Genomic DNA, 14,317 nt, shown 5'->3' with positions numbered 1-14,317 from the left:
GGCGGGGGGGCTTAAACTGGTGGCTTGTGGTTGGAGGACGGTCACCAGACGCTGCCTGATGCCTGTTGTTTACACTTCAGCACGCTTCAAGATAAAGAGAAGAAACTCATATGGACCACATCATTTATGCAATCCCACTTTCTATTTACAACCATGTTGAATAAAATGAGACCCGATATCTAGACATGAACTCACAGTGAAAGAGAAAAGGAGATGGTGCACAACAGGGGAGATAAGTCTACTCGCATTCAACACAACTAAGAGCCGCAGCTTTAACCGAGGTGCGAGGGCTGAAATCAACATGCATTATATCAAAGAGTAAAAGGGATTTGATGGCTCCCAAACCCAGACATGATGGATTTAGCTTGGGAGGCTTTTAAGACCTCTCGAGGGTCCGCTTGTGAATACATTAAAAACTGTGCCCCCCTTCGGTGTTTAGATAGTTGCTCCCTTGAGACTGTGTGCGTCTCTGTGGACTGGTCGCAGACACATGAAAGAGATTTATTTGGTGTAATCCTCTTGAGCTACTTTGGTTTTCTCCACAATAAGATAAAGAAGCTGGTGTCTGAATGACTTGTGGAGGTGCAGAAACATACTAGATAAATGAATGAAACGCTCCTGTCTGATTAGCAGTAATCTAAAGAGCATTACTTTTTTTTTGAGGTATGAAACGCTGACTCAATAAATGACTTGTATCCAGTTCGGGTTGCTCAATTCATCCACATTTTATGAAAATCCCAAAATGGCATAATACATTTTTCAAATAGCAGGTGGCACAATATATGCTACAGTGAAATGTTCCATGTAAATACAATTTAAATGGCATTATCTCCTTGTAAATATGTGGACTACACATTATGTTCTACAAACTTAAGGAAACATCTTTGTTTAGTCCTTGCAAGAAGAAGCCCTAGAAAGAGAAGGTTTAATGTCGCTTCCTACCCGAAACAAAGTCTGACACCTGGCTATTAGGGCCGTTACGATACAAGTGCTGAATAGATACTTCCCTCGCGGATTTTGGAAACAGCAACAGTTTTATCTTGGAGCTGAGGATGGAAGCAGCTAACGAAGGAGACATCTGACCATGGCCCATGTGCAGCATACATGGATCAAGAAAGTGACACGTGTAGCTGTTCCTGTGTGGCTATAAAAAAGCTGTTAATAAATGAAATGATAATGTGATTCCAGATCAGTGCACAGACTTACAACTATTCAATCCATCATGTTCAGCACTGGTATCGAAACAGTTATTTTCATGTTTAATTATTCTGCGGATCATCTTCTCTACTAAGTGATTATTCAGATCAAAGAAGAGATCCATGAGTACATTTTCTCCTCCAGTTCTGTGTTGGTCTTTATCTTTGTATTAATGAAGGTTGCTTCCACCCAAGTTTCAAAAGGTGGGTGGCAAAATATCTTTAAAATCGACATCTCTGACCTTTTCCCAGTGTGTCACCTGCTTATCAAACCACTTCACATGTAAACTCCTTTATTTGAATAACTGAGTCACACCGCCTAAACCATGGTAACGGTGTTTTTGTGCTGCTGCGTACGGCGGAAGCTCCACAGTACGTATTCCACTGCCTCTAAATCTCGTTTTGTTAAGATCTGTCTGGACAGTTGCCAATAACGGGTTAAGCCTTTAAATCTGCCACAGAGCATTGATTGGGGTGGATGGATGCGGTCAGTGTGAGTGATGGAGTCAAAAGTGGTGTTTGCTGAGGAGGAGGCGATTGTTGATGGAGAGGTAAACAGTGGGCCCGTGTGCTGATAAAAGAAAGCCCCTCGTTTTGTGTGACTTTCGCTTTGAAATGTACGTTAGATCGGAGTACTCTGGACGGGGATTTTACAGGTCCCGGAATGGCGCGTGTTGCCCTTTAACCTCTCCCTGCTGTGAGACTACTTTCCCCGGTCAGGTCCATCTGCAGCGACCTCACGGATAAACGATCACCGTTTCTTAGGTTGGGTCGATAAGCCGCCTCTCCACGCTCTAATCTTATTACCAGCCCGAGCTGGCTTAAGCAGGGAGGGAGACAGGACAAAAGTCGCACATCATAATGTGACCACTGTGCAGGAGACTAATCGCATTATGCTGTAGTAGAAACACAGACCTGGGAGTAACGGGCATGTTGACTTTGTGTCTGATCATGAGGGTTGGGGACCATTTGACAATGCAATACATCACTACGGCACATCACCTGCGTAATCCTCAAAGTAAGACATTTACGTGGAAGCAATACTGTTCTGGAGATTTTGAAATGTGGAGTTAAACAGTGTCGACGAGCAGTCCATGAAGTCAGCTTGATAACACCTCTGTTACATTTGGTCAGTTATCAAAAAAAGTAGCAATTGCAAAATCAAATGCATGATCTTTCTTTTAATTTCAGTCGAGTTTGTGTTAACCCAAAGGCATAAAGAGCATAACCGGTAGAGACTTTTTGGATTGTGCGTCTTCAAAACGCAGCACGTACTGTATACAAAAGGACTCAAAAGATATTTAATCAGCTACATCATTTTGATGTTGCATTTGATGTGGGACCCAATAACCGAGACCCTCAGCCTCATGCCATGAAACTAATGCAGCGAGAACGGCCCATCTAACCTTTATTCGAGAGGCATTTAAGAGAAAGAAGTCTTTCTAGGAATTGAAGAACGCTCCCGAGGGCACAACCCATTCGTCCTGCCTACAGCTCAACCAATTAGGATCAAGTGTTGGTACACAGTCGTCAACCCGCCAGCTTCCTCAAATGAGGTATAAATACAACATCTGTAGGTGATAGAAAGCTTCTGCATTAAATATATTTGGAGTACATAAAGCTGAAGACCTTCCTCCACATCAACCAAACATTTTTAAATGATATATTATATTTTGGCTTTTAAAACGGCTTCTCTACTATACTCGTGAAACAGATGTTGCAATTTGCTGTGATTATTGTTTTCATCCCCTGCAGCATATTGCTCTCTTTCAGGAGGAATAGTTATCCAGAGACATAAAAAAAGTGGGCTGACGGACACAATGACAGCCAACACTTAAATAGCAGTCAACGGATTTCAAAATGTGAGTCATGAGCTTCTTGTAAAATAAATTGAATAACAACTGTAGATATTTTTTTTGCATTTTGCTTGACTCTCCAATCTATGATTTTAGAACCAAAAAAAAGTAATTCTAGTATTGCTGGAAGAGCTGTACGTTCTCTAATCATGTACCTTTATCATTTACCCCTGGGGCAGTTAAACTCATTTTCTCATTTCAAATGAGTGAAGATACAGGAGTGCACTGATTATAAAATCTATAATGTCATTGCCAGGTTTTTACTTAAGGTCTGTGTCCGGACTTCGTCCTTCTTTTAGGTAATTAGTCGAGTTCAGCGTGAAGGAGGATACATGAATAATGAAATACCATCTTAAATGAGATGTTTTAGTCTAAATCATTGATTAATCACAGGCTGACTTGCTACAATATGAAAATGGAGCACTAAGAGGCATTAAGAGCCACGTTTTGCTTTGATACTTTTCTGTAATAAAGTTATTTGCAGCAACTTTATTCTCTCAGGCTCTTAGAGGCAGACGTTTAAGTCTGTTTTGTTACAGATTAGTAATGAGGCTCTAAGGCGCATTTTGAAACAGAGGGTGTGCAAAATGTTTCACTTTTAGCTGCCGCCTGGAGGCTGTTTTTTTAATCAACTGAAAGAACGACAACAATCCTGTTGTCTGTATTTACAAAACAACCATATTTAGGGTTATATCTATTATGCATTTCACACTGTACCATTGGACAGCTTTATAATGTGACTGTGTGAAATATGATGATAATCTAGAGTTTTACTTGAACGATTCAAATGATTAACAAGCCACCAAAAGGGAAAATCACGACTAAAATAGCTCAACCTTTTATACAGTGGACTTTTCCCCATTTTGTACTGTAACAAACTGGAATTTAGGGCTGCAACTAGGGTTGTCACGGTACCAAAATTATGACTTCAATACTATACCTGCCAAAATATTACAACACCCCATACTTACGATTAGAGCTGCAACTAACGATTATTTTAATGATCGATTCATCTGTCGATTATTTGTTCGATTAATCGATGAATCGGATAAAAAAATAAAAAATGTAAAAACATTAATTTCCAACCCTTTATTGAAAAATAGAACTGACTGTGCACTTTCTAAATATGTTTTGTTTTAAACAGATTGCTCCTTGAACATCCCTAAGTAAGCAAATAAAATGGACTAACACAAAAAACATACACACATCGCATGATGTATAAATTAAATATATTAGGCACAAAATCATGAATCATCCCCGTGGTGCTCCCGTGCCAAGCCATGTCGCTTTTGCATATCTTACAATCAGACATGTCAACCCTCCCGAATTTCAAAGCCCCTCCCGAAAATATCCCGGACCGACCTTTCTCCTGATTTCCACCCGGACAACAATATTGCTGCACCACCCGTCACTGGGCGCGCTGTTTCAGACCGAACAATAATAAAGGTTACAATTTGAAGTCGAGCGCGGCGATTAGAACGTAAAACTACTGGCGCTGCAAAGAAAACCGCAGCAACCCCCCCCCTGTTGCCCGCTAGGACCCGCACCCCCCATTTCAGTGTGAAATACCTGGGAGGATTTAGGGCGCATTGGTTTCTCTGCCTCCGCATGTTTCAGAACAGTATTACGGGTCTCTCCGGTGGTCTTTCATCTACCTCAGCTCTGCTCTTTTTTATTTATTTTTCTTAGCAACGCTCTGCTGGGCAGAGCTTTTTTTCTTCTGTTCTGCTGCGCGAGCGCTCAACTTTTTTTTTCTCAGCTCTGCGCGGCGCGCGCAACTTTCTTTTAATACTCAAACATAATAGTCGCGCGACACAACGAATCGATGATGAAATTCATTGCCAACGCTTTTAATAATCGATTTTAATCGATTTCATCAATTCGTTGTTGCAGCCCTACTTACGATACCACAAACACAAGACCAGAAATACGAAACTGGAATATTTATCTATGATAGTAATGAATAAAACATCTGTAAGGTTCCCTTTTTTTACCAGCTTGTTACTGCCCTGCTTTTTGAACACTTAACAAATGGCATTCATATTAGTATTCGCCCACAAATTTTTGTCTCATCATTCCAGAGCACCTGCTTCCACATGTTTGCTGTCTACCACATGGTTTGTTGCAAACAGGATTTCTTATGGTTTTCTTTCAACAGCGGCCTCCTCGAGGCCACTCTTCCTCCTTAATAAGGCCAGAAGAGTGGAGTACATGGACACTAGTTTTGGCTTCTAGTTTTCTGCTGAGGGGACTGAGCAAAGATCCATTACATGTTCGGTATCTCAACGGGGCCAACGTAATCAGTACACCACCTGGTCCTTTTCCCTTTGGACACATCCGTCGCTCTGCTACAAACAGAATTCAGTGTTGAAGACCTTCTCAACCACATATCATTGTCTGGCAACTGTCACATGGTTTGTCATGGTTGTATTTATCAAATGGAACTCTGACTCTGACAGTGGGTGGTTTTTTTCTTCAAATATTTTGACCCGAAGAGTAAAGGACAGACAGGCTGTGTGCCCGCAGTTTTCAGTGCGGGTCATTTTGCGAGATGAGAGAATTCTGTATTTTTCTCAGCAGTTTTGATACCAGAGAAAGTTCCCGAGCACATCTGAAGTCTGAGCTCTGCCTGTGGAAAGGTGCCACAGTGACCGGGCTTATCAGGTGGGAGCAGGTTTCTTAGAGGCAGCGATGTGTTCAATTTAGAAGACCAACCAATCTCTTGGCTGAAAATAGAAATGAGCAAACTCCTCTTCTGCATAAAACTATAAGGGAAGGCTCGCCGCATGGCCCCGAACGTGTGTAACTTAATGCATGACTGCTTGCTGCCGCATCGCTGACATAAATACAGGAGAAGGAAACGCAGAGCACTTAACCTTATGAGTTCATTTTATTTCAGGATTGCTAAATATGACATTTTAAAAAGCTATTTTCAAAACACACATGGACTATTTCAGGGTGGTTTGTGGAACTGACCATTCACACAGTTTATTCACCCATTTAGTGTGTAGGCAAATGGTCAGTAAATACACAGATATGATTTATCAGACGTCCATGCATACTTCGCGCCAAAGGACGTAATGGAGTTCGGATGGAGCCATTTTTTTTGAAAATATGACGCGTTCTGTAAGATCAATGTCTCCCGTACGCAAATGATTATAACACCATGTCTTAATCAGGCAGAAAGGAACATTTTTTCCTTTGGTATTGGAAAAGTCTAAATGTAAAATTAAACAAATGTGCATTAGGAAATAAAATCTATGTTTCGCTGTAATTTCAGTTAAAATTACTCACAACATTTTTAAAGACATTATGGAACTCCACACTTTATACCGGTACTTCATGTTAATATGAATCACTGTGATGACTAAGTTGTATAAGAGAAAATCCTAAAACTAAATTATCTCTATCAAACAATTGTTGCTGTAGAAAGTAGGACGACTGCTTCACCTTCCAGGCGAAGGATGTGTTAGTGACGACATGAATAACACTGATGTTTCACATCACAGGATGAATAATTGAATTAAGTTTAATATAATCTGTAAACTAGAGTTTCATTTAGAAAACTGATGCAGAATGCAAAATCCTTTTTTTTATTATTAAAGGCTTCTCGTTTGAACTCTTGCGCAGCCGCCTCTGTGTGTTTTGATCAGCTGTAGTGTGTGAAAATGTTTTTATGGTTCTGTTTATCACTAACTGGGAACACAAGAAAAAGTAGATCTATCCTAAACTTGAGGGTACAGAAAAATAAATAAAATGATTCTCACCCGGACAAGACTACAGTCAACATTTGGAATGAAGCGGAGGAGAACTTCCTTTCATCGAACCCTCCCCGGTCACACCAATGACACGTGGAGTGATGGTAAGGCCTCACTCTGCCCAGCGTTGATTTTTTCATCTCAAACACCTAATTATCCCGGGGTTCAACAGATCATTAAGATTATGAAATACAGTTCTGCCTTGTATTCTGCTCAGTAGATTCTTTCCATTTAGAGAGTCAACAGTCCCTGAGGTATTCATTCTAATGGCAATTATCTCACCACCAGAGGGGCCAAATAGAGTGAAAATGTGAGCCACAAAGTAACAGCTGCAATAAACACTTGAGGGCTGAAAAAACAAAGCGAGGAGATCTAGAGAAAACACAGGGGGATTGATGTGGGCTTTACAGACATTGGGGACTAGCACAACAAATTAATTATGACCTTAAATCTATCACATTCATTTCACATGAATCTTTAACGGCTTATTACCGTTTCAGTAGGTTCGTATCAACTTTATGAAGAAATGATGCCGAAAATGTAATAACAAAATGTTTCTCCCCCAACTTTTTCTGAAGAAACAAAAAGTGCTCAGAATGAGCAATGGGCAAACCAAAGAAATCTTGAAATGTTAATCAAAATGTATGAAACACGATTGCTAACTGAGTTGAAGGTGTAGGCAGTGGACCAGTTGTTATCAGCTGACTTGGCCTGATAAGTCGAGCTCTACCGATACACTTCATTTGTAACGGCATCATCCAAATGGTTAATCCACATTTAGACAGAGCCAAAGCAACTGCTGCTATAAAAGGTTTATTGATGCATATATGTGACTAATTGAAGACAATACTGAATTTTAAAAGGTTGGATTGATGCAGCCCTAAAAATTGGTGATATTTCTTTTCATATGAACATGCCATGTATGTCAGTGCCTTATCTGCTGCATGAGCCACCGTTGAATGTTAAAATGCATCAAACATTATGACTATTATTTTAGTTGTTCCACTGCTGAACCTTTTTGTGTACTGTTCCAGTTGTAATGTTCATTATTGTGGTTGCTAGCAGGAAGTCATTTTATTATTCTTAAATAAGTTACTATGGAAACTGCAGAAATGACTTAAACCGAAAACAAAACAGCGCTCCTGTTGACAACACTACCACGTTAGGGTTAGTGTGCTAATTAGTCACACATTCATTCAAATCTATTGAAGGACCCTGAATATCTTAAGCAAATTTTACAGCAATCCATTTGTTAGATGAAAGGATATTTCCCTTACGATTCTTCCTTTTGGGATACTAGTGTCTAAACAAAATAATCTTCAATAATTGGTGATGCATTGCAGAGTAAACCAAAAGCAGTGAACTAACTTAATGTTGTTGTTTTGAGTTTATATACTGTAGATGTAACTTGCTTCTGTGATGCCTGTGAGTTTGGTAAAAAGGAAGAATGGATTAATGGCTGGATGGAATCTTCTCTTTCCAGGGGCACGAGATTTCAAAGTAAAACCTGTTTGGTAAAAGTAAATCAAAGGGCACGGTTTCCTGTGCAGTGCAGCATTGTATGAGAGGGAGTAACATTACGGAGACACAGTTTTAATCCCTCTAGGAGGAAAAACCACAGCCTCTGTGAGTGAGTTGCCTCGCCACCGCAGGATTGACCCGAGGGACCTTGTTCAGCCTCGTTTGACCACGCCTGAAGCCTGTAAGGCCAGGTTACACCTCAAACCAGATGACGGCATTAATCTGGCCGCAAAGAACCTCCCCTCCATCTGGTCGAGCAACAAGAGAAAGTACCAACGATGCCACTCGCTCCTCGATGAATCCTTATCGCACATCTCTGCCCTCCAATTCCATCCTTTGACGTGTGAAAAAATAGAAACAGAATAAAACACCATTTCCGTATGGCTATCACCTGCCGTTTTAAAACTAACCCATCACAAATACAGCACGGCAGAAAACTCATCCAGCCTTATGACACCACAGAAAAAACCCATCCCCTTTTGCTTTACTATAACAGCCATCCGAATCCTCAAGCGTCTAAGAGCAAAACTAATCTGCCGCCACCAGGCAGCCCAGTTCCTACCTGCACCACCAAGTCAAAAGAATAAAAAGAGATTTCTTCTCTTTATAGTTTTCACGCATTTTACCCCTGGGAAAAAGAAGAAAAAAAAACTTTAAATCAAAGCAAACATTTTGCTGATGAAAGTTTTTTTTTTTCATTCATATTGCTTATAAAAGAAAAGAGCCTCTGCCACAGTGAGTCTCCGACCTCAAGATAGAGCAAGCAGATCACATGTTGCTGGAGACGACAGTTGGCAGCCTTTCGTTGATTGATTGTATTCCTGGTCACTGAAGTTCACACACAGGTTTCTACCCAGAGAGCAATGGTCTCATTTAAAGAGGGAACGTTCCTCATTAGTTTTTGCCACCTTCCCAGCGTTCACCTCGTCTACATCGTCAAGATACTCGCCCACGCTCGGGGTGTAAGTGACGCAGTCCTCCGATGCATCGTTCATGGGCTCAGCGGGCTACATCAACGCTAACACACTTCATTTATGGAAGGTTTTTTAACACCTGATTTTAACAATGTTAGCCTAAAGAGCAAAATGGTGACCTAACTGGCTGAGTGGGAAGATTTTAAAAATAATTATGAAAAGTGTTGTTGTTGTCCCAGTGGACAAACCAGACTGGTCGCCGGGCCACATCATTAGCCACATGAAGATGGAGATGTGGGTGGAGAGGCGACAACAGGAGAAGCACACCAGTCAGGCTGCAGCACAATCGGCTTGTATATTTACATTTAATTAGCCTGCAGCCTGCAGGTGGGGTTTAAGACGGATAAAAAAAAAAAAAAAAAGATATGCAGCGACCGCTCTTTAACAAATCTTTGTCCGCCACAAAGCTATTCGTAAAGCTTGCAGTTGATGAACGTTTTGGTTGCAGCTCTGACTTTGATAATTATTCTCGTTAAAAAGATCCATCTCGTGTGTTTCTGTGAGTATATATTCCCCTAAAAGTAGCTAAATATGCCAATATATATATCAATATCAATATATCAATCTCACATTAGCGTCATTCAGAATAGGACAAATTGTTTTTACACATTTCATTCTCTGTGTCCTTCACATTTCTGCTTTTGTTTTGAAAATCAAAAACCTTTGAGAGCTGATTGGCTCTTTTACTCATCCGTTTCCCCGACTCCTTACAGATGCTTCTACCGAGTTTTGCATGTTCTCCTGGCGCCTGCGTGGGTTTCCTTTCCTCCCACAAACAAGCATAGGTCAGGTCACTTTGTGACTCTTAATTGCCCGTGGGTGTGAATGGTTGTCTGTGTTCGCGTCAGCCCTGTGATTGACTCATGACTAGAACAGGCTGTTCCCGGCCGTTCTACCAGTGTCTTATGGGTGTGCTTTGAATGAAGATCAATTTGAGGTATGCATACCCTGTTGACCCGTGTTTGCAAATGTATACTTACTAATTAAATCAATTGTTTCCCAAATGATTTAACTCAGACGTATTCATATTCATTCGTATTCATGCTTGAGTCTGGGTAATTGCCGGACTAAATAAAGAACTTTTTTGCAAATGATGCATCTTCTTCTAGGTTTTCACATTTTCCATGTCAGAATTGGAATTAGTGCTTTGAAAAAGGTTCACTGGTGAAAAAGAAATGATGCAGAGTATTATTGGACTGTTCTAGCGTGCCGCGCGAAGAGCAATTGACTAATGCAGTACAGCGCCAAACATCAAAGCGAGCCATTCAGCGAGAAAAACGCTGATGAGTTGGTGCGTCTGATGTGGGAGAAGCATGGACGGTTCATTTATTGTGCATCAGCCGAAATGCGCAAAATCACTTAACCTCCCTAAAAGCAAAGAAAGCACAACCTGCTGATACAAACATAATGTGAACATGAATCTTTTCACTCTTTCTCTCTCACTCTCAGGAGTTTATATAATTTGACTGTAAACATCAGCGTTTACATGGTCACACATCTATCAGCGTTAACTCTGCACAGTCAAATTGTTTTAATCACCTGCCTCGAAGTCAGGTTGGCTCGATGCGCCGCCACGCAAAGCTCTAATCAACACCTGTCACCAACCACTACTGTAACTGTCACTGGGTCTAAGGTTGAACACGCAGCAGCTGTTTTGAGTAGCAACAAATATTTTTTGAGACTGTGGCGAGGATGAGCCAATTAATTTGACCTGGTTTTACATGAGAGAATCCTTCATAGGCTGCTCTGGCTCTTTATGCCTCCATGCCCTCTGCAGGGGTCTTTCAGTGCGTTTGTGACACACACACACAGAGATCAATTAGGCTCCCACACACTAAGTAAGTCTAACAAATGTAACCGCTCCGGAAACTGGTGGCAATTTACTAGTGAGTCAGAGAAGACAGATAAAGTGGCTCAGATGCCCAGCGCCGGGATGTTTTCTCAGCAGCAGACGGTTCTGCTGACGACAAAGTGAGACGACCAGAGTATTTGTGTGGAAAGGAAAAAGTTTTGCCATCATGTGTGAAAATGAACACTGGTGTCATTCAGTGGCCCCGGCGGAGGTCCACAGCGAGCCTGGACCAATGTTGTGTCGAATGCATTTTATGTTTTGTTCATAAACTATTCAGAAAATTATGAGTTCAGCCAATGTGCTCCTTAACCTTGAAGTTCTAGATTTGTCTTTTTAGAAAGGAAAAATACCATTTGACTCTTTAATTATTTTGTCAAAAGTTTACTTTTCGGATTTACTAAAGCAAGTAAAAAGCATTTACAGGCGACTTCCCAAGAGAATATGCATCTCGAAGTGAGAGTGAGGTGATTTTCCCTCCTTTAGATAGATATAAGATAAGATGTCCGAGACTCTTTACTGCCAGACTCGGAGAGCTGGCGAGGCCAGCCTAAGGGAAGCTTTGCACAAATAGTCAATTATCATAAAGCCCCCTGCCGGGGAACGCCATTTGTTTCCGATACTGTATGATTGCTGAACTATTTATTGTTTAGTTAATCATGCTGTAATCAGAATTAGCCTAAGCTGTGTGAGTTATTCTGTAAAAAAAAAGAAGAAAGAAAAAAGGGATTTTGCTGGCTGGCAAACATCAGCTTACATCAAAGCCTAGTGGCTACCGTCTCATTACAAACCAGCCGTCACCGAACACACTCAGCAGAGGACTTGACAACATTTCAAAAACCCAGCCAGCGAGAAAGGCATTTTTAAAAAGGCAGGGGGGGTGGGGGGGGGTTGCCATGAACTAATTCCACGTTCAGACTGCTGGGAGCCAAATAACCTTCCCCCTTCCCCCCCCCCCAGGCCAATTTGAGCTATCTGATTGGCTGCGGTGATCTGTTTGTGTGGTATTGTCAGTTATGAAATGTTAAGCATCCATCTGAGAAGTAAAAGAATCCTGCAGGCAGCCAAGTATTTCACAGATTTGTTTCAGTGTTCAGTAGCCAATTAGCTATGGGTCTTGCCACGGAAAGCCAGTGAGCTGCTCCCGTTTCATCAATTCCAGCTGGGTCTACATTGCTCATGCAAAGTCAGTCGTGCGTTACCGTTTTGTGCTGTGGTTTCTACATTTGCTAATTATGATGTCTTTGACCGGCAGGATTTTGTTTGTTTTTGTTGTTTTTTTACTAGCAGGCTTAGCAGTTATCAGAAATGAGAAAAATAAATCGTACGCGTTAAACAATCCATTGCAGCTGAAGTTAGAATTCAATCCAATTCATCAACAATTGTTTCATTGCGTTTAGCAGTTGAACCAAATCAAAAGGGAACTGAGGTAGCTTCACGCCACAGTGGCTCAACAGACTTCATACACAGTTTCTACGTATTTGCAGAACATAAATATATGGCTCTCCTCTATGTCGTTTCCAATGCGGCTCCTTAGCGAAACTGTTTAAATCGAACATATATAAAATTGCAGGCTCAATCTCTCATTTTCACACCAGAGGAAAGCCAGTATCAGGTGGGAAATGATAGAGCAGCACGGATAACAGAAGTCAATGCAGATCTTGGAATTGAATGATGCAGAATGAGCTGATAAGAAAAAGAGAGAAATTAGTGTACTGAACACATCTCGACAATATTGTTTGTGTTTGATTATTCTTTTTAGTAAAATCATCCATCTGACTCTTAGTTTTGGCTCAAAATGAAATGCTTATAGTCCAATTTATTTTTTATTTGGGGTAAATTTGTGGCATTACTAACGAGCCATTAATGCATCATCGGATTATCAATTAATTCAATGCCAACCATATGCATGCAGGACCCACATGGGACTGCTGGGATGTCTCGTCTAGAATTAAACCCCATCCAACTGTTTCTGGTAGACCGTGTGCTTTTTGTCTTATTTCCAACCTCACAAGGGGCAATTGCCAGGAAGCTTAAGACACTTCCTTGAAATATACGGCAGAGCATTCAACCATGCAACAACACGATTCCCTCTTAAGATGAGGAGTACTCCGCTGTGTGCTTAAAAAGGAAGATCTCTGCTAAATCCACAAGCAGAGCCACGGCAATAAAAACTTACATATTTCATGAATTGTCAGGGTACTTGTTCCTGCATATGAATGGAAGATTTTTAAAGAACGGATGATGAGGGGGGGGGGGGAGAAAGGTGGGGGCTTTTCGGATCGGCACAGGTGTGACATCTGAGCGGACACCTGCTCCTATTCGCCGCTAATGTGAAGCAATGAGCAATTCATTTGAACTGAGGATTTAAACATTAACGCTGAAAAACGCACCCGTGTGTTCCTTATAACAGAAAAAAATGTGAAAGTTGGACGACAGTAAAAGCTCTCCCTGAATTTCCAGTTCAAATATGGTTTGAATCCCACGTCTCGTGAAACCAGCAAACTGCCTGTCCACTCCGGTGACCCGTGAGCCCGTGGATTTGATTAGCTTACCTTGAAAAATCCACATTAACAGCAGCGTGACTCGAAGTCTTCTCTTCATCTCCATGGCGCCACATCCACCGGCTGCGGCCGCGCACGTGAGCTCCTGCAAAGTTGTCACGGAACACGCGCCTTCTCCCCCGGACCGCGCGGGCTTAATTGTCTTCCGGTGGCAATTAACTGTCCGCAGTTAAACCGGCGCGGCACGGTGTGCAGTTGAAGCTTCCTCCCCTGTTCCCATCCCGCCTCCAAACAGCCCCTGACATGGCAGCTCCTGCTCGCCTTCACTTCTCAAAACCTCCGGGAGCGTTCAGGTTTTCTTTAGCTCTGCTTTTTCTATGTTTAGTTCAACCTGCCTCACTTCTGCAGTCTCTCTCTCTCTCTCTCTCTCTCTCTCTCTCCCTCTCTGAACTGTGGGAGCTTATCGACCTTCCCGAGTGGCTCGGTGACGCCCCCTGGCAACAAACCCCCCCGCGTGCACAAATACGTGTTCTCATATAGCCCGGTAACGGGTTAACGCGATTATCGGAGCGAGTCCTGAAAATGACAGCAAGTTATTGACAGTGGTTTTGCCAAAAAAAAAAGACAAAAATACGTAATATTATGATTTTATTTCGGGC

At 41.6% G+C, this 14,317-nt stretch overlaps 1 protein-coding gene across 1 annotated transcript in view; it reads right to left on the bottom strand.

Moving 5' to 3' along the window:
* esamb (endothelial cell adhesion molecule b) overlaps positions 1–14,077 on the bottom strand; it is a 32,351-nt gene extending 18,274 nt beyond the window's left edge. The window contains exon 1 of the mRNA XM_037468490.2: positions 13,710–14,077. Within this exon, the coding sequence (XP_037324387.1) occupies positions 13,710–13,764 (55 nt within the window). The 5' untranslated portion in view covers positions 13,765–14,077. The remainder of the gene's footprint in view (positions 1–13,709) is intronic.
* Positions 14,078–14,317: the final 240 nt, after the last annotated feature.

Source organism: Pungitius pungitius, chromosome 3 (assembly GCF_949316345.1).
Source record: "Pungitius pungitius chromosome 3, fPunPun2.1, whole genome shotgun sequence".
Lineage (NCBI taxonomy): Eukaryota > Metazoa > Chordata > Actinopteri > Perciformes > Gasterosteidae > Pungitius > Pungitius pungitius.
The sequence above is the reverse complement of the archived record's forward strand: the minus strand, read 5'-3'. Positions and strand labels throughout refer to the sequence as shown.